We start from the raw sequence: 19,527 nt of genomic DNA, 5'->3' as shown, positions 1-19,527 counted from the left end.
CCCCATCTTGCTAAAATTCCTTCCGGTAGCTTCCCATTGCACTTAGGATGAAACGTAAATTTCTTAGTATATCCTGCAAGGGCCCACAGGACCTGCCTTCTGCCTGTCTCACTGGCATCAGTTCCATGTGCTTGACACTCAAACCACACCATCCTGCAGTTCCTTAAGTGGCGTTAAGTTCCCTCCTGGCTCAGAGCCAGTCCTCTGTCTGGAAAGCCACCATCTCTGTACCACCACCCCTTCCCTTGGTCTGGTCAGACCTTTCTCACCCTCCAGGACTCAGTTCAAAGTCACTTCCTAAGGACGGTTTCTCTAAGGCAGCCTAGTCTTTTATATATGGAGGGCTCTTCATGGCACTTCTTTGCTTAATGCCTGAGTCCTCCGTCCCATTCACCAGTGTGTCCCTAGTGCCTTGAATAGTGCCAGAGGCTGAGCAGACACTCTCAGATCTTTACTATAATATAACAAAGAACACAGCCAAGACAGGGACTGGCTCCCAGATATCTGCTGCTCTGGAATGTTTTCAGGTCACCCAGAATCCTGGCTACCTACAGAGAGTTAATAATTTATTTTAAGATATTTATAATTTAACGTTTGTAAGTCCTAATTAGAATTTAGTCTTAGCAATTGATTTTTCTAAATGAAGAATTTTCTGGAAATCAGTTGAGAAATAAGTTATTGGCTATTTGCAGCTACATAAAAGTTGTCTCATGGCAGGGGATAGGAGAGACAAGTGGTTTAAGTGTCACATGACATCTTCCTATGTTGCCAGAAGCATTTGACGATAAACGTCACAAGCCTTAAATGTCTATATGCGCCTCGGTGGTATGGTGAAAAGTACTCTCACACTCCTGACAGAGGTGTAAGTATGTTTGATCCTTTTGGAAAGCAGTTCGGCCGTATCTGTTTAGAGCTTTATGTTGTACTCCTGGGACTCCAAATAGTGCCCAACTAACTTCTTAAATGGCCACCTTCCCCAAGGAGATCTTCCCTGGGCCACTCACTACCCTTGAGCCAGGTACCCTTTCCTGGGGGCTTTTTGTAACACTTATCATGTCTGTAATTACTTGTTCTACATCTGTCTCCCCTCCTAGGTTCTAAGCTCCTTGAGAGTATGGTCAAGTACTTGCTATGTCTCTATATCCTTAGGACTAGCAGAGTGCCTTAAGCACATTAAGATAGATAAATACTTGTTGAATACAATGAATTGAGAAAGTCAGCCTAAATAGAAACAGATTGAACCCCCAATAATAATATTAACAGTTAAGCTTCCTGGAGAGAACAATGTGGCCTGACACTGTTTCATGTGTTTTGTGTTATGAAGCTGTCACAGCAGCCCTTGAGCTTCCTGCTCTCACAGGTGGAAAACTGAGGCCTAGAGACATTAAATTAAATTATTCAAAGTTAAGGTCAGCTGGTTAGGAGCTTGTTCATCAAAACCTTATTTACAATACACAAAAATTGGAGAGAATCTCTCTGTTATTTGAATAGATATGCAGCAATTATTAGAATCTAGGTTTTCAGAAGGCATTCAGTAACAGGAAGATGGGTGTAATATAATATTTACAGTCCCACCCGGTTCAGTGGATCCTGCTGTGACAATGCTCTTTACCTGCTACACGGTCCCCATGCTTGGGTTGCAGAGTTATAGCTCTTTTAGTTCATACCAGGGTGTCAGGTGGGGCAGAGGCGGGCCAGACGTAGAAACGGACATCTGGAGGGTGCGAGTGTTTCAGGGAGAGAACCGGGTGAACAGGTCCTGAAGCGAGAGGGAGTGTGAGCCTTTGAAGAAGTGAGAGAAATTCAGTGTGTCTAGGGTTTAAGAGATGGGGCTGCAGAAGTAAGCAGAGGTCAAACTGAGAGGATATTTGGGTTTTATCCTGAGGCAGCAGTGCCCCTGGTGATCACTGCAGGTGATCACTGCAGGTATGGATGGGACAAGTTGGAGGTGCCAGTCTTGGCATCTGAGAAGGTCCAGGTATTTGTTTCGGTAGAATTGATACATTTGTACTTTTGCTAAAAAAGTTGGCTGAAGATGTGAGGACTACATATGGAACATGGAAAATGAAAAGAATCTAAGATTTGAGGTCTGGGCCTTTGGACAGTTATTTTTCAGAGGCTGTAAGAAAATCTCTGCTTTCCGCTAATTGTCATAAAGCTGCTATTTACCCCCTTTACACTTGGTCGTTTGCTTTCTGTTTGAGACATCTGAGCCAATGCAATTCTTTGGTTTAAAACAGCAGTCAGTTCTGTCCTCCTATATCTGGAAAGTGTTAGTTCAGGCTAAGTTTCCAGCTATGGGAACATAAATCTGGGGCTTTAGAGCTTGGAGTGCCTTCTGTTCTGAGGCCCAAATGTGGCTAATGGGCTTTAGAGTGTCTTGGCTGTTTTATATTTGTTTCATCAAGTGTAATCGCTGGAGCAGGAATTTCACATCTTTAAGATAGAGGGGTTTTACAAAGAAAATGAGAAAATCTTTGTCTTTTTTAGTATTTCTCTTGCTGACTGTTTCTCTTCTCACTATCTATACAAATGTGCTAGAGTGTGCATTTCAAGAACTTCAGTTTTTCTCCTTCTTTTATCATTTATGAAATATCTGTCTACCTATGATTAATACCTCTGTCTACATATCAAATCACCTGGAGAATTTGGGGGAAAAAAGCAGATGGCTGGGCCCCTGTCCAAGACCAATTCAGGATCTCTGGACGTGGTGCCAGGGCATCTGCAGTTTTCAAAAGTTCCCCTGGTGATTCTACTACAGGGTTATTATCTAGTGCTGCATTAACAAACCTCCCCAAAACTTAGTAGCTTAGGGCTTCCCTGGTGGCGCAGTACTTGAGAGTCCGCCTGCCGATGCAGGGGACACGGGTTCGTGCCCCGGTCCGGGAAGATCCCACATGCCGCGGAGCGGCTAGGCCCGTGAGCCGTGGCCGCTGAGCCTGCGCGTCCGGAGCCTGTGCTCCGCAATGGGAGAGGCCACAACAGAGAGAGGCCCGCGTACTGAAAAAACAAAACTTAGTAGCTTAAAAAAGGATGATTTCTTACTTCTCACAATTGTGCTTTGGCTGAGTGCTCCTTCGGGGGTCTATGCATGGGCTCGCCCACGTAGCCGAATTAGATGAGGGCTGGCAGGGGCTGAGCGCAGCTGGAACACCTGCGCCCTGCTCTGCTCGTGGTATTTCATCCTGGGCTGGATCTGGGGGGTGGATCTCATGATTGCTTTGACCACTAGAATGAGGCAGAAGTTATATCACCTGATTCCTGAGACAAGGCCTTAAGAAGCCTTTCGGCTTCCTCTTTTGCTCTCTTAGGTCACTGCCCAGAGGCCTTCAAGCCCTAAAGCAAGTTAACCATTTTTGCTCTCTTCACAGTAGTTTGCTTAGTTGTAGTGTTTCCAGTAGGATCATGGACAGGAGGGGCCAGAAAGCTAAGTACAAGATTTATCTCTGTCAACACCGACATTCATTCCTGCCTGTGTTTTCTAGATACACTCCTTCAGGCATATCAGATTGGAGAGTCTTCCTCATTTTTCTCTTTTAAAAGGTTTCATCAGCCTAGGAAACCTGATTTACTCATTCATTCACAAATAATGATCGAATGCCTATTACGTGCAAGGCCCCATGCTGGGAATAAAACATCATTCTGCGTAAACAAGAGAACACAGACCCTGATGTTTGTCATGGTTCTTATATTCTATAGAATGTATCCATTATATCTGTTGGCAGCAGAGGACATTAAACAATCAATTGAACAATTACTTAGTAGGTTTGAAGGATTCCAAAGGATTCATCCTTCAGGGGGGGCCACGAGGGACACTGAACCAGTCTAGGGAGATCTCTGTAGGAGGGGACATTTTCATTTTTTTTTCCCCAGCCTCCTCATATCTCTCTTTACCTTCACTAACCACCAGGATCATGATCATTTTTCACTTACAGGCTGCTAACGAACAGCTCATCAAGTGAAGAAAGATAGTGCTATCGACAGCCTCCGTCAACCCAAGACAAGAATTTTTCTAAAGGAGAAATAGCTTTCTTCTGTTGGGCCAAAATTAGAGAAAACTCTTTCACACTTCGACTTTAGCACCTTGCTTTTTGTGTTTTCAGCAACTCAAGCATCCCAACCTCGTCAACCTTATCGAAGTCTTCAGGAGGAAGCGGAAGCTTCACCTGGTGTTTGAATACTGTGACCACACGGTGCTCCACGAGCTGGACAAACACCAAAGAGGGTGAGTGACCTGTCGTTTACAAACAAAACACAGCAAAACACACTAGGGTTTGCGAGGGAAAATCAGTTATGACCCTTTTTCACAGCAGGCAAGGGCAGCCAGTGTTTGGCCACCATACTCTGCTGCTGAGGGGTTACCAGAAATGTTGAGAAAGAAACCATAACTCACCATTTTCATGAAGAAAGCAGCAACTACATTATTCGGTTGAACTTGATTTCTTGGTATATTATCTCTGCATAAATGCTATGTCAGTCTCTAGAAAAGAAAAGGAGGGATATTAGTTATTCTGTGTCTGCCTAGGGAAGCATAAGGACTTGGAGATTGAAAGGAAGAGTTCAAAAACAATGGCTAATAGGAAGTTTAAGGCTAAAACGAACGTGGTGTTTTATCTGAAGCAACCCAGGTATCTGGTCTGCTCTATTGGTCAGAACTTTTTTGGTTACAAATGACAAAAAACCCAACTGAAGCCGGGTGTAGGTGAAAAAGGAAGTGGTGGTGGCTGTGATTGGAGAGGTGACTCTGGAGGTCCTGCTGATCTTATAACACATTTCTAGCACAGGCAACACCTTTGTATGCAGCAGCAGAAGGTTCGGTGAGCAGACAGAGCCTTTGTTTGAAAAAAAAAAAGGCAGGGGGTGGGGGTGAGATCCCCTCCTCTGAAGGTCGTTCTTTGCCAGGGTGAGCAGAATGCAGGCTGGATTTTGGCTCCCACCCACTCCTCAGCTGGGTGTCTTTAAGGCAGAGTGCCTTAGGTGGGGCCGTTCTCTCTCTCTCTGTCTCCCTCTCCCCCGCACCAACGACTCCCAACTCTTCCTCTCTATGTTGGCTTCATTCTGCCTTGGAGTTGAGTCTCCTTTACAGGGTTGATTTTGGAGGGTATGTGTGTGTGCTGTGAGATGGAAGCAGTTAGGAAGGGAAAAGTGTGAACTAGAAAGCATTGCCACAGGCTTTTATCAACCTGGGTAGCCATTCTAGAAGAAAGGAAGTTCTAGAAGAAGGTAGCGTCTGCATACAAAGTCCAGTAGAAGACTGATTGGCTCAGCTCAGGTGATGCAGCTACCCCTGGAACCAGTGACTGTGCCAGAGGGAGAGGGTAGAATGATTACAAGGTCCTAGGAGATATGATTCAAAGTGGGTCAATCAAAGAAGACTTCATGGAGGAGGCGACCTTTGACTTGCAAGGTGAGGAGACTCCAGAGAAGTCGAACAGGGAAGGATATGTCCTCTTCTCTGTCTTTTGCTGTGTTCCTGGGAGCCCAACTTTGGCTGAAGACGCTATGTAGAGTGCACTGGAGATCAGAACGATGGAACGGCACCCCATCCTGGCTCACATTCGCACTCCAGTGGCTGGAGGCTGAGGCTCTTTCAACAAGGCTTTCAAGCCTTGGCCAAGAGCTTGCTCTGCCATGTGGTGGTGCTTATGTATGATCTGCCATGAGCTCCGGGCAGATGGGATTAAAGTGGTTCACGGTTCATTAGTGACCATGGCACAGGCTTTTCTTGTTAATTTACACAGCCAGAGAGAGCCAAGAGAACAGACACCTCCTTCCCTTCAGCAAGTCATTGATACAGAGAAATTATGTGTTCAAGGGAGAAAACATTGACTATGTTGATATTTGCTCTTTTGACAGCTTGCTAGTGACACTTCAATTAAACCTTCTAGTATAAGTTACTCGTGCTATGTGGAACTAGGGGGTTGTTGCAGGGAGTTTGATTAATCATGTTAGATTGAGTCACTTAGAAACACTGATTAGTGGGGGGCTGCAAGCAATTGGGAGTCAGTTCTTTTTTAGCATATAGTTTCAGCAGAAGAATAAAAAGACAGGAAGAGGAGTGATCAGAGGCTTGGAAGCAGATTTTTTTAACTCCACTGGCTAAAATCTGTTATATATGTTCCAGAAAATGCTTTAATATAGAGGTGGGTTAGAGAAGGGAAAGACTGGTAGACACCTGTGTGGTTAGCAGCTTCATTTCCAAATGACACTGTGCCATGGTTTGTCAAATATAAGATTGACTTAAGGAACACTAATAACTGAGCAAGTTTGAAAAGTAGGATTTATTCTAAGTCAGATCATATGCATTTACTTTGAAGTTTAAGGATGTGTGTGTGTGTGTGTGTGTGTGTGTGTGTTTTAAAAATAAAAGTTACTTTCCATTATCCTGACTATTTGGATTCTCCGATCCTTTAAATGCTATTTCAGAATTTTGCTTGTCATCATTAAGGAGTAAATGTCATTAACTCTGTCAACCAACGATTTTGAAATTCATAGGAAAACTTTATGTTTCAATGTAGAGATCTACAAAATAAAGCTATACTATAAAATAAAACCTTGTGAGTGTATTCCCAGTAAAAGTGGGTCAGCATCACCTGTGTGACCTTTAGCAAGTTGCTTACAGGTGTCCTTACCTCTAAAAATGAGAGTTTAGTACCAGGTAAAATTTAAGAGAACTTCCAGCTCTACAGTGTTATGAGTTGATGATCTAATACCTAGAGCTCAGAAGACTGCAGTTCTCTTTTAGTTTCATATGTGATCTGTTAGACAATATCAACAGAAGATAATGTGCTAATGCAGACGTTTTTCCTGCCTGATGGCAGGTTGGTCCTCCCTGGGTTTGTATATTTACCCCAAGAACGTCCTGTGATCACTATATTTCCAGGTACAAATTTCTAAAATATAAAGTGGATCATGCCACTCCGCTACATAAGTCATTTAATAGCTCCTCAAAGCTTACTGGTGTGGTAAAAACCCCTAGCATGGGATACAAGATCTCACTCACTCTGCAAGATCACCCCATTTCCCACCAGTTTCCAATCCCATGGAATCATTTGCATCCTAGGCTTTAGGACACCTGGATTGCCCTGCCTTCTGTACTCTGCCTGGCAAACTCCTGCTTGCCCTTGGATACAGCTCAAAGATGACCTCCTTATGATACCTACCTTAGGAGACTCGGGAGTTCCTTCCTGTGGTATCCGTTACATCTTCTGGAATTATTTATGTTTGCCCAGTAAACTATAAAATCTTTAAGGGCAAGAGCTGTGCCTTCCTCATCTGTGCATCCCCAGTAATTTTTAGCTTAATTCTTGGCACTTGGTATATTCTCAATACTTGCTGTGGAGTGACTGAGTCAGCAAACTGATAAATTGATCCTTAAAGATGATTTTAAAGAACAGTAATCATAACAATGTTTCATTTTTCATTTAAAAATAGTTACTTTGATTAAAAATGTCTAAAACCTAATATTGTCAAAGGAAATCATTAGTACACTGCTAGAGCAACCTGTCCAGAGGGAAATTTGGCAGTGGGCCTACTTCTGTTAACTTACCACAAGAAAATAATCGAGTATGTGTGTAAATATTTAGTTTAAAAAGTGTCTATTGTTGAAGTATTGTTTATAATAAAAAAAATTGGAAACAACTGAAATGTCCCATGATGGAGGATTGGTTAAGTAAATTATAGTATGTCTTCACAATGGGATACGGTGGAGCTTCTAAGAATCATGCTTATAAGATAAAACAAACATTGACGTAGAGAAATGTTCATGAGTGGTTGCAAAATGAAGAAAAAATGCTATAATAAAAAAACATATTTCACTTTCATAGAATTTATAGATAGGTAGAAAACAAAGAAAAGTAATTAATATACACGTTTTAATAGAGATTATCTCTGAGTGATGATTGTATAGATATTTTCCGCTTTGTTTTTTTATATTTTCTCCGTGTTCCATTTATTACTTTGGCAATGTTTTAATTATTAAAAATAATTCCTGCTAAATCAGACTCAAAGACTTATCTCTACTTTGAATCTGAAACGGATACTAATTTATCTCCTTGTAAGATGTCGGTAACTTCTTGAACTCCTTTGGAAGGCTTTTGGAGAAGATTCACATTCATGCTGCTACTAACAAGCGAGTTTATGCCAGAATATATCCTGTTATAGTGGCATAAATACGTGTCCATTATAGTTCCCAGTGCTGTGTTCGTGTTGCTTATATTTGCTCTCAAACAAGCATATTCCTTATCTTCTGTGGGACTGAATGGGCCTTGTACTTATTATTCTATTAACTATTGGTCTCTCCTCTGTCAAAGTTTCGTAAACAACTGGTTTAAGTGTTCTCTCCTCATTTTTCTGCTCCTGTGTAAGTGCAGCCGGACACTTCACCCATTTTTTTTCCTGTACAGATTCCATTACCACCAGATCCTCCTCTGACTCTCATATAGTTTGTTCAAAGAACATCTGGTGGGTAAAGGGCATTACTATAAGTTTTCAGTTTCTGACAATGGAATTCCAGGACTTTTCTAAAACTCTAAAAATCTGTTTTTTAAAGTGATGCATTGTTTGTTGTAAAAATGTCAAGCAACACAGAAACATATAGAAATAAAGTTTGAGAAATGGTTTTCTAATTATTTTCCTATGCGTATATATATTTAAAGAGATTGAACTCTACATACTGTTCATTTTGTAAGTGTGTTTGGGAGCTGTCTCCCTATTCATACATACATCTCTACTTTTATATTTTTAAAATGGTATTGAATTCCATGGTGCAAATATACCATGGTTTCTTTATTCAACCCCCCCATTGATAAATATTTAGATTGTTTCTAGTTTTTCTCTAATAATAAGGCTACAGTAAACATAAATATTTCTATAAGATAAATTTCAAAGAACATATTATTTCTATAGGAGCTTGGCCAGCCCTTTTGTCCCCATCTTTGTTGTAACCTTGTGTAGAAGTGAAGCTTGAATGGATGTTGATTGTTTGACTTCTTGTAATGTGACAAATATTAGAGGAGCAGTGGTGGAAAGGACCATTACTGTATTGAGAACCTGGGAAGAGATCCATGGTCTTTCTTTGTCATCTCTCTCGTCTCTCTTATTTCTGAAGACGTGTTTAAAATGCAGTTTAATCTGTTCACTTTCACACAGCAGTTGTTTAGGTTTCTCTCTGTTCGTTTTAATTTTGTTATCAGGACATTAGGGTCATAGTCCATCCGTTCCAAAACTTGGAAGGAGAGACAGAAGTTTGCTTTCTGGGAGTTATTTTGTGAAACCAACACATTATGCATCAGGGCAGAGATATGCAAAGCATCCTTAAAGGGATAGGAGGCTGCCGGGCTGGTTAGATGTGACTGATTACACACATTTTATCTAAGGACGACAGCTTCCTAATTTGGAGATGGGTGCAACTAAACTGTCTCAGCATAAAGGCAATAACCAGTCAAACTGTGTACTTTCTCTCATTCCAACTCTTTGCTCACCAAACACCATTCTCATTAGAACTTGAGTTTCTCTGTGGAATCGCCTACAACGAGAGCATAAGCTGGCAGTCAGAATTTAAAGATGGATGAACAAATTAGCATTCTGGCTTTATATATCAGGTTAGTAAATTTGTGTAATGTTCGCCTGCCCCTTTGAAATGGATACTGTCTTGGTGTGCTGACAAAACTAAGTGTCTGTATATGAAAACCTGAGGACCATTGTAAAAGGAGCCAGGCTGCTGGCTGCCCTACCAGACGAAGCAGCACATTCTCCATGTTGCTGTGATGAAATGACTTTCCCCCCCAATTCTGTTCTTCACTTAATATTTTCTCATATGCATTTCTCTCCGCCACGCCCCACCCTCCTGCCCGCCTCTCCTCTCGGCAGGCATGTGGGATCTTAGTTCCCAAACCCAGGATCTAGCCTGCGCCCCCTGCAGTGGAAGCACGGAGTCTTAACCACTGGACCGCCAGGGAAACCCCTCATGTGCGTTTCTAAATATGTTGCAGTATAATTTTTAGATCTATTATTAACTATAAGATATTACATCTAGTTACATTACCATCTAACTGTTCCTCCATTGTTGAATATTGAGGCCATTTTCAGTGTCTTGTCTGATAAATGATTCTACTCTCAAAATCTTCCTACAAAAAGAAGATTTTTCTTCTTTTGCACTTTTTCTTTAGAAGTTCTCAAAATGGGATTATCGGCTCATAGGGTTTGTCAAACTGAACCAATTCACCTTATCACCAATGATGTGGATTTATATATATTTTTTCCTTATAGTCCTGCTACTTTGGTTTCTATTATTAAAATATTTGATGAATGAATTCCTTCAAACATACAAGGTAGAAATAATAGCAATCCTACACAAACTCTTTCAGAAAATATAGAAGGATATTGTGAGACCACTATAACCTGATACCAAAACTAGATGAGGACATTTCAAGGAAAGAAAATGACAGGTGAATATCCCTTGTGAACTTAGGTGTAAAAAAACCTTAGCAAATTAAATCTAGCAATGTAATGTAATAAAAATAGTGATGTTCTGCTATTTCTTTTTTTTTTTTTGCTATTTCTTGATGTATTAATTTTTAGACATTTTTAGACATTATCTACAGACTATTCTGATAGATGAGGATTTAGCTCTCTTACACCATTATTTCCTCTGCTTCCCCTTCTCCCCCCAAGTAGTTACATTAAAATTTTATTAATTCAGCATTCACTGTTCCCATTATTATGCCTATGTAAATATTACTTATAGCTGCGCATTTTACCATACTAGGGTTTCTTTTTGTATTTTTTCTAAATTATGTTTGCCTTGCTTTTTAAATTTGCTTAGTATTCTATTGCTAACTTTTTCCGCTCTTTTTAATAGTCTCTCAGCATACTTTTCCACAGGATAATCACATCAGGTAATCCATTAGTTCACTTTTTTGCCCCCTTGGTGATATCCTGCCTTTAGACCCCCATTCTCCATCTGTTTGGCTTGCTGTTCTCCAAGCCCGCTGACCAGCTGTCCTCCTGGGACTTCCCTTTGCTGTCATCCTTTGAATCCCCTCTTGGAATTTCTCTATAGTTTGATTCACCACTTCTTGGATCTCCGGTCTTCCTCTTTCTGGGTTTGCTTACTTAGTGTGGCCAAGGATCTCTGTCTCCAATTGGCTAAAATGATGGTACAGTCACACAGAAATCTAGACCACAGATATTTCTAATGATACCCCCTTACTCCTTGGAGCCAAACACTTGGGAAGCTTTTATGTTCCTGGGGGTGAAACAAAGTCCCCAAAGCAGGCAGGAGGAGTGCCGTGAGGTCACACTGGTGGAGGACCCAGGAGTGCACTTCTCCTGCACCTCTTCCCACGAGTGGAAGATGGATTCCACTTCACCCTCCCTGGAGGGAGTACCTCTGTCAAGTTGGACCACAGCTCAGTGGGCTCCAGAGGGACAGCTGTAGCTCTCACCAGCTGTCACCATGTCTTGTCTTGTACTTTTATTTTCCCAAAGATACTATAAGCTGCCTGAGGGTGAGATGATGTCTTATTATATTTAGATTGAGCTTCAGTGTCGTTCTAGTTAGGTTTTAGGAGAGAGTGAAATAGATGGGTATGTTTAATCCACCATCTTAACCCAGAAGTCCTTTGAAGCACTTTTATCAGTTGGCTTCAGTGACACTGTGTTCTCTTGAGTGTCATCTTAGTTCACTTGGTGTTCAACCCTAGTCTCTTGCTGGGTCCCCCTCCTCCTTCAGGGCCTCAGGGCTTGACCTTCTCTTCTTTTTTCTGGATTCATTCCTTAGGTGGCTTCATCCACTCTTAGGCCTGTAAATCCCATCATTATGCTTATGCTTCCCAAATTTATCCCTCTGGACCTTCCTTCTGAATTCAGAACTCCTTTCCCAGAGTCTTCCCTTGCATGGCTGAGAAGCATCTCACCCATCCACCCTCCCTACCCCTCCCCGGCTTCTCCCCAAGCATTCTCCACAGTAAAGGGCCCCACCATAAACCAGCAACTTAGGCTAATTACTTGGTGTCATTCCTTGATTTCTCTCTGAATCTCACATCCAATCTCTCAGAAAATCCTGAAGACTCTATTTTTAAAATATAGTCCAAATCAGGCTGCTTCTCATCACCTTAACCACTCCGTCAGATGTTGTCCTAAGCAGAAAAGCTTTCTGGAGCATGTGTATAAGATAGCACCCTTTTCAGCACAGCGCCCTCTGTACATATGTGAGTATCCAGTCCCAGTGAGGCGCCACAGAATAGATTCTATTTTCCTTCCTTTCTTTATCTGTAACTCCCTCCACCAACAGTGAAGAACCTGGCTCCTATCATCCTCAGCTAAAAGGGGTCTTAGAGATAGAATCTGAGGCCCTGGCATTCCAGAGCAGAAACAGAGTAATCAAGAAGGGAAGTGAGGGACTTCCCTGGTGGTCCAGTGAGTGGGACTCCGTGCTCCCGATACAGTAGGTCCGGGTTTGATCCCTGGTCGGGGAACTAGATCCCTCATGCGTGCGCAACTAAGAGTCTGCATGCCGCAACTAAGAAGTCTGCATGCTGCAACTGAAAGATCATGCATGCCCAGCGAGGATCCCGTTTGCTGAAGCTGAGACCAGCTCAGCCTAAATAAATAATAAAATATATATGAAAAAAAAAAGTGGAGTGAGTAGCTGAGCCAAGACGACACTAGGTAGCTTGAACAGAATTTTTACGTTTGAAAACTGTGTAACAAGGTGCTTAGTGTTAGAGGAGCGCTAATGATACGCTATTATAATTTACTTTTAAATGCTCTTTTTGCGTAATTTCTTTTTTTTTTTTTTTTCCGCGCCACGCGGGCCTCTCACTGCTGTGGCCCCTCCCGCCGCGGAGCACAGGCTCCAGATGTGCAGGCTCAGCGGCCATGGCTCACGGGCCCAGCCGCTCCGCGGCATGTGGGATCCTCCCAGACCGGGGCACGAACCCGTGTCCCCCGCATCAGCAGGCGGACTCTCAACCACTGCGCCAGCAGGGAAGCCCCGTAATTTCTTTTGGGAAATGTTCTTAGAGACTAAAATTGCCTGGTACTGAATAACCTTATATTAATACTTAATTCATTACATAATCAACATATATTCTATTTTTTTCTGGGTAAAAAATTGAGGCTGGGGGAAAGCACGTCCCCTGAAATGTCCTCTTCTTAGTTATATCTTTCTAGGCCTTCTTTCTAGACAGGTGAGATTTTCTGGCATCTGTACCTTTATGTCGCTAGAATAAGGAAGGGAATTTGGAGAAAAGCTACTTCAGCCCAGGAATGTCCCAGCTCTTCTTCATGGAAGTGGCCTCTTCATTTCCTCCACATTGTCCCACTGTTCCAGCTTCCCCTTATCTGCTTGAAAGGATTTCCTGAACATCTGGCCTGTGACAACAGTGGCCTCATAGCCCCTCCCGGAGGCTGGAAGTGACTTTTTTGGGTCACCTTGACACAAGTACTCCAGCGCTTCCTCCCTGGTGTACATATTAGTTCTGGCTGAGGATCACAACATTGTTTAATGTTTGATTTGTAAAAACAGTTAAGTCTAACTGGTGGGCGGGGGTCTTTGAAAATAAATGTACTCTGTCTGTAGTTCGTTTTGCTCATTGCCTGATATTTTTTTTAAAAAATGCTCTCAGAGCAGGTACCGTTTTCTGATTCACACAAAGGACCTACTGGGGCCACTGTTTGCCCTGGTTATGTAAGCTTAGAGTCAGGGAGGAAGTGCTGGGAGCAGTGGCGTGAGGTTTAGATGCTGTAATAGAGGACAGGGCAGGGAGATGTGAACAGGATGCAGCCAGCTACCAGAGAGGAACGGTGTGAGGAAAGAACCAAGATGCCTATGTGGGCGTCTACTTATTATGACCACCTGTTGCCTGGTGTGCAATGTAAACCTCTTCCTTACCATCAGTAAAATCTTCATTACCTAAAAAAAAAAAAGTGCTGGGGCTTCCCTGGTGGCACAGTGGTTGGGAGTCCGCCTGCCAATGCAGGGGTCACAGGTTCAATCCCTGGTCCGGGAAGATCCCACATGCCGTGAAGCCTAGAGGGGAGTCCGCGTGCAGCAACGAAGACCCAATGCAAGCATAAATAAATAAAAAATTTAAAAATTAAAAAAAAAGTGCTGCCTAGGGGATCTGAAGAAACCATGTGCCCACCTGTGGAAGATGAGTTAGGCTTCAAGGCCATCAGTTGGGACAACTTGAAAAAATAAACAGCATCTTTCATGCTTGATATTTACTAATAACTTGCCATCAACAAAAAGCTCCTTTTTTGTTACCTGCCTGGTAACTTGAGACAGAGCTCAAGTTACCAGGCAGGTTCCCAGTGGTGCCACAGATGTTCGAGGTGGGTGGTCTTAAGTACCCGTTGAAATCCCTGTGGGTCTTCCTGGTCCCTCCCTATAGATGTAGATGTTACATTGTTGTTACCTTGCTGTCCCTGGAATTCAGCAGTGTTCTGATCATGTGTTCTCTACACTTTGGACCCCTGGAATGCCTGTCGCATGAGTTAGATGACTGTATGTGTGACCTAGGATTTTCCACTACTTAAGCCTGTCTTGGTTTGCTTTTTTCTTTTTTTGAGCTGAATTCCATGGCAACACTAAAGAATGTGTCTGTGTTGCTTTTTTTTTTTAATAGGGTACCAGAACATCTTGTGAAGAGCATAACTTGGCAGACATTGCAAGCCATAAATTTTTGCCATAAACACAATGTAAGTCTCATGATCTCCCTCTAAAAACCAGAAGGCTGCCCTTAAGCTGAGGTGGAGCCTTTGTACGAAGTTTATATCATACTTTTGTGGATAGAATTTTTTACCCAAATCGTTGTAAGCCCGGTTGGGGTAAGTAGACGCTAAAAATGCCAACCTAGCTAGTCCTTCTTGTTCAGGTTTTAAAGATGCATTTTTATGATTTTAAGAAGGTAGTTATTTTTATGTTGCTTAGGAACTGCTCAGATTTAAGGTAGAATCCCATTCAGTTGGAGTCCGTGTTGGTCTGGAACCCTCAAAATACTCTGAAATTGGGGAGGGGAACTCAACAAGCTCATGCTTGTTGAGTGCAGTACGTGGAGTCTCAAGTGCCATACACACGTACTAGTGTCTGCATTGGTGAGATAGAGGTGCCAAGTCTGCAACAAAGCAGCCAGTGGAAACCTCTAGCACTCCCAGCCACAGCGAGGCTGGCGGGAAGCACAGTGGACCGCTGCCCAGGTGGTGTGACCTCACAGATGCTGGGAACCCTGCTGTTCCTTCCAATACAACATGGCCCAGTCCCTGTGCACAGAAGCCAGACTCCAACATCAGAGCTTCATTTTGGCCACAAGGGCAATTTACCGCAATATGTCATCCTGACAACAGCCAGGGTCCAATTTCACTGGTGGGGCTGAATCCCCTTCCTCACGCTGTTCTAAATGGGTTTTTTTTTTCCCCTGAAGCTGCCTTCCCAGAGAAGCAAATATGAGAGTAGGCGGCACTTCTCCCGGCTGTTCCTCCACCTAGCTCACGGCTACAGTCCTTGTCCAAGTGCATGCATAGCAGGGAGCATGGACACCTTATAGGCACTGCGAGTGAGGGCTAGCAGTTTCCTGAGAGCAGGTTTTAGGATGGGGGAGCAAGAGAGACTGCAGAAAGGCCCTGGTGGGGAAAAGCAGAGACACTAAGAACAAATATAACGCATACCACAGTTCCCTGGAGAGCCCCTGAAGCTGTTTGGCCACATGTGCATGGGGGGAGGGTTGTAGAAACTTGTAAAGAATTCCCAGAGCAGAATAGGAGCACATTCTTGCTTACAAGCACTTCTGACCATCTGTCGTCATGATATTCAGGGCTGTACCCATTTATAGTAATATTTGAAGCCAGTGGTAAAAAAAAAGTGGAGATCTCAGGGCCATTATTTGCTGAGAATCAGATAGATTGTAATAAAATAATTCAGTTATTTCCCCCCAGTTTTTCCAGAATAATAAATGCCCATGGGGAAACACACGGAGGTCTCACCCCGAAGATCCTTTGGAGTGAGAACTAGGCCAGGCCCAAGAGGAAACTCTGTCATCTCTCCAGATTCTAGAGAGTCAAGAACATCCCAGGGTATCAGCCGCAAGCCAGAGAGGGTCTCTCAGATTGCAGAAGTCTCCAACATTCTCCTCCAGAGAGGAAAACACTTGGAAGAAGGGAAGGTTATTAGGAACCTGAACAGTACTATGACCCCACGGTTGTTTTTATGTAATTTTAATTAGGTTGTTGATTTGTTCCTTGCCAAAAAATTGTTATTTAATAAGAAAATCATGTGAAGATTCTTAAACATTCTTCCAGCATCACCCTGTTAAGCAATGTCAGCTGTAGTCTGGAAACCACAGGTGATTTGTGTCTAAACTCTGGCATGGGGACTACATCCCCGTGGGGTGGAGGCACAGAAAGAAGGCTGGATGTGTGTGGGATGGAGCTGACATCTAGCGACTCCCCAGAGGGTGAGCACTGCCTGCTCTTATTTATCTGGTGGGGACGAATGTCAGAGCTGGAAGGGAGGTCTCTTGGCAAGCTGCTGCTTCCCGCCCTTCTCTTTCCCAGCTTATCTCAGTAGGCCCAGGGCTTGTCCTGTTTACCAGGCAGAATGTGTTCTGTTCTCAGTTAAACAACTGGATTGTGAATTCTGCTTAGGCACCAACTTGCAGCTCCTGCAGCCATGCTGCAGGCCTCACCCAGAGCCTTTTAACATTCTCCCTGTCACCTAAGGTAGCCGGATGAAATACAGGACACCCAGTTAAATGTGAATTTCAGGTGAACAGTCATAACCCTTTAGTATAAATATGTCCCAAACATTGCGTGGGGCATACTTATACTAAAAACTTATTTGTTTTTTATCTGGCTACCCTACTTTCATTTTTCCTTTCACACTTGTTGGTCTTTAGGGGCCCTTCAGGAATTTGGGCTGACTCAGGCTGTGATGGGTATGGTACTAGGTTTATGGTACTAGGCTGCTGTTCTGTAGTCTGTTTTCCAAAAGGCCAGTGAGAGGTTCAAACGATTTCTCAAATATTTGCTAAATATTCATATGTTTTATTTAGTCCATGTATTGTAGTTGCTCCTTTCTAATCTGCTTTGGTTTGGTGTTTGTGATTAGTGCATACACAGAGACGTAAAGCCAGAAAACATCCTCGTCACAAAACATTCTGTGATTAAGCTTTGCGACTTTGGATTCGCTCGGCTTTTGAGTGAGTATTGAAGTTTTCTTTAGTTAAGTGTCAAAGCTGGAAAGATTTTTAACATGATAAAGAATCTAAATGCTATAGAAAGCTGGTTCCTGTATATTTAGGGCATAAGCTTGCTATAAATTACACGTCTGCAATTAATTGAAAACATGTCGATATACACTGGTTTAAAATGTATGCTATCTGTCAATTTTACCACAGTAAAGTGCTTATTCAAAAGTATGTTACCCTCCTGGTTTCTACCATGTTTTGCTAAAATAGTACATTTTAGAACTACTGTTTTAGAAGAGTGGTTTTCAACCTCGGCTGTAGATTAGAATCATCTGGGAAACTATAAACTCTAACTATAAAAACTATACTGATACCCCTCCAGGGATTCTGGTTTAATTGGACTGGGGGGGGGTTACCCAAACATCAGTAATTTTTAAAATACTGTATTCCAAGTGATTTTAATGTGCACCCAGTATTGTGAACCACTGATTTAGGAAAGCCACAGATGGAACACAAGCTTGATTTCTCAGGTCTTCCCCCTCCTGGTTTTGATTCCTCGCTTGCACTGCTCTCTCTCTTTTCCATGTCCCATCACTGGCCAGCTGGACCGAGTGACTACTACACAGACTATGTGGCCACCAGGTGGTACCGCTCCCCAGAGCTGTTGGTGGGGGACATGCAGTACGGCCCCCCAGTAGACGTTTGGGCAATTGGCTGTGTCTTTGCTGAGCTGCTGTCAGGAGTGCCTCTGTGGCCCGGGAAATCAGATGTGGATCAGCTCTATCTGATTAGGAAAACCTTGGGTAAGTGGTGTTTCTGTCCCGCCTTTTGGAAACTGGATAGTTTTACCCGTGTCAGTGCTGGGCAGAGCCAAGTTCCTAGTCTCATCTAATGCCCTTTACAGTCACAAAGAGGGAAAGTCTCAATGAAATGGCTCCATTAAAGGTGTCTGGGTTTGTTTTAAGAGAAAGAATCAACAATTTTGAGTATGTTCTAATTGTCCAAAAAGACACAAGATTCTCTCTTCAGCATAGTTTGGATCAAGTTAAACTCTGAATAATGATGATAGCAACAATAAAAACATACATTTCTATAAGGGCCTAGCAGTCTACAGAATGCTGTTGTGTTTCGCTTCACTTATTATGTTGTGGTAATTCATTCTCTGGATGTCCTCGACTCCAGCCTGTCAGGCTAGTTCGGATTATTCAGATGCTATTTAGAAGATGCTCAACCTTCTAAGTGTCGGGAAGAAAGCCTGGTTCTTCTTATGTCACCCTTCTTGTTTTATTTTTCCCACCCCCAAAGTCCTTTCCTTTGTTTCTACTCTTGGGGAATAGGGGGGAGGAGAAGAGGGGGAAGGAAGGGACAGACGAACAGATCTGTGAGCAGTCATTGATCCCTTCAGAAGTCAGGGAGTTGAGCTATGACTCCCAGTTTGAAGCAAACTTTTTTTCCTTGAAACTTATGTAGCATCTGCTGTTGCCATGTCTTGTCTTGTACTTGTGTCTTGTGCTTGCATCATTCCAAAGGTGCTGTAAGCTGCCTGAGGCTGAGATCCTGTCTTTTATTTCTATTTATCCTCCACCAACATCTGCACACAGTAGGCAGTAAATGTTTGCTGGTAGCTTTTGTTGAGTGACTTGTAAGTCACCTTGGAGCCCTGCCAGGGGCACTGTGTTTTCCCAGTGATTTTAGGGCACTATGTCCATGTCCTACCCCCCAGCTCTCTGGTGGAAGAAGGTTATTAAGGTACAGACAATGTGCTCATGAGGAAGCTCACTGAGACCTGGGACAAGGCATTAGAGAGCATATTTTGTCTGCTCGTCCAAAATGGGCAAGGACAGCAGTTTTTGGATTTGAGCGAAAGGTAAAGTTAAGGTTGGAACTCCAGCCCAGTCCAATAGCAGCGTTTCCGGGGCCCTGGCTGGCAGGCTTTCACTGTTCACTCTGCTCTGGGAAGTGGGCCTGGATGTGCCAGGGGTGCCCTTCTGAGCATCTCCATCTGTTCTCTGAACAAAATTCCTCTTCAGATGTCATATCCCTGGAATTTTACATGAGGGCGATTTTAGCTTATTTGGCTGAAATGTGGGCAGGTGAGCCTCACATAATCCCCCAGAATATAGAAATGCTCCTTTTGTTTTATTACTTCACATCTTTAGTGCTTCTAGACAGTACATAAAGTGGGATTTCCAAGTGATTGATATTTGGTAAAACAAGTAAAGGTGGTTCCAATTTGGAAACATATTCCTTCTAGCTAGATCTTTCATGCTTTGTTTCCTCCCTCCCTCCTTCCCTTTCTCTGCTCCTTTCCTAACCCTAACCCTTCCTTTCTCAGATA

The 19,527-nt window shown here is 42.9% G+C and overlaps 2 protein-coding genes across 6 annotated transcripts in view; both read left to right on the top strand.

Annotated features, from left to right (window-relative positions):
- The window catches only part of CDKL1 (cyclin dependent kinase like 1), a 70,898-nt gene that overhangs the window by 33,731 nt on the left and 17,640 nt on the right, over positions 1-19,527 (top strand). For 3 of the 5 annotated variants that reach the window (XM_032618238.1, XM_032618260.1, XM_032618249.1), the window contains exons 2-5: positions 4,104-4,225; positions 14,634-14,706; positions 17,111-17,201; positions 17,792-17,992. In XM_032618238.1, the coding sequence (XP_032474129.1) occupies positions 4,104-4,225; positions 14,634-14,706; positions 17,111-17,201; positions 17,792-17,992 (487 nt within the window). Of the gene's footprint in view, positions 1-4,103; positions 4,226-8,704; positions 9,603-14,633; positions 14,707-17,110; positions 17,202-17,791; positions 17,993-19,527 lie in introns of those variants that run through there. The other 2 variants (XM_032618280.1, XM_032618271.1) reach the window with 2 other exon arrangements.
- LOC116748626 (translation initiation factor IF-2-like) overlaps positions 1-19,527 on the top strand; it is an 80,104-nt gene that overhangs the window by 49,731 nt on the left and 10,846 nt on the right. The gene's annotated exons all lie outside the window — the stretch shown is intronic.

Source organism: Phocoena sinus, chromosome 2, assembly GCF_008692025.1.
Source record: "Phocoena sinus isolate mPhoSin1 chromosome 2, mPhoSin1.pri, whole genome shotgun sequence".
NCBI classification, from domain to species: Eukaryota; Metazoa; Chordata; class Mammalia; order Artiodactyla; family Phocoenidae; genus Phocoena; species Phocoena sinus.
The sequence above is the reverse complement of the archived record's forward strand: the minus strand, read 5'-3'. Positions and strand labels throughout refer to the sequence as shown.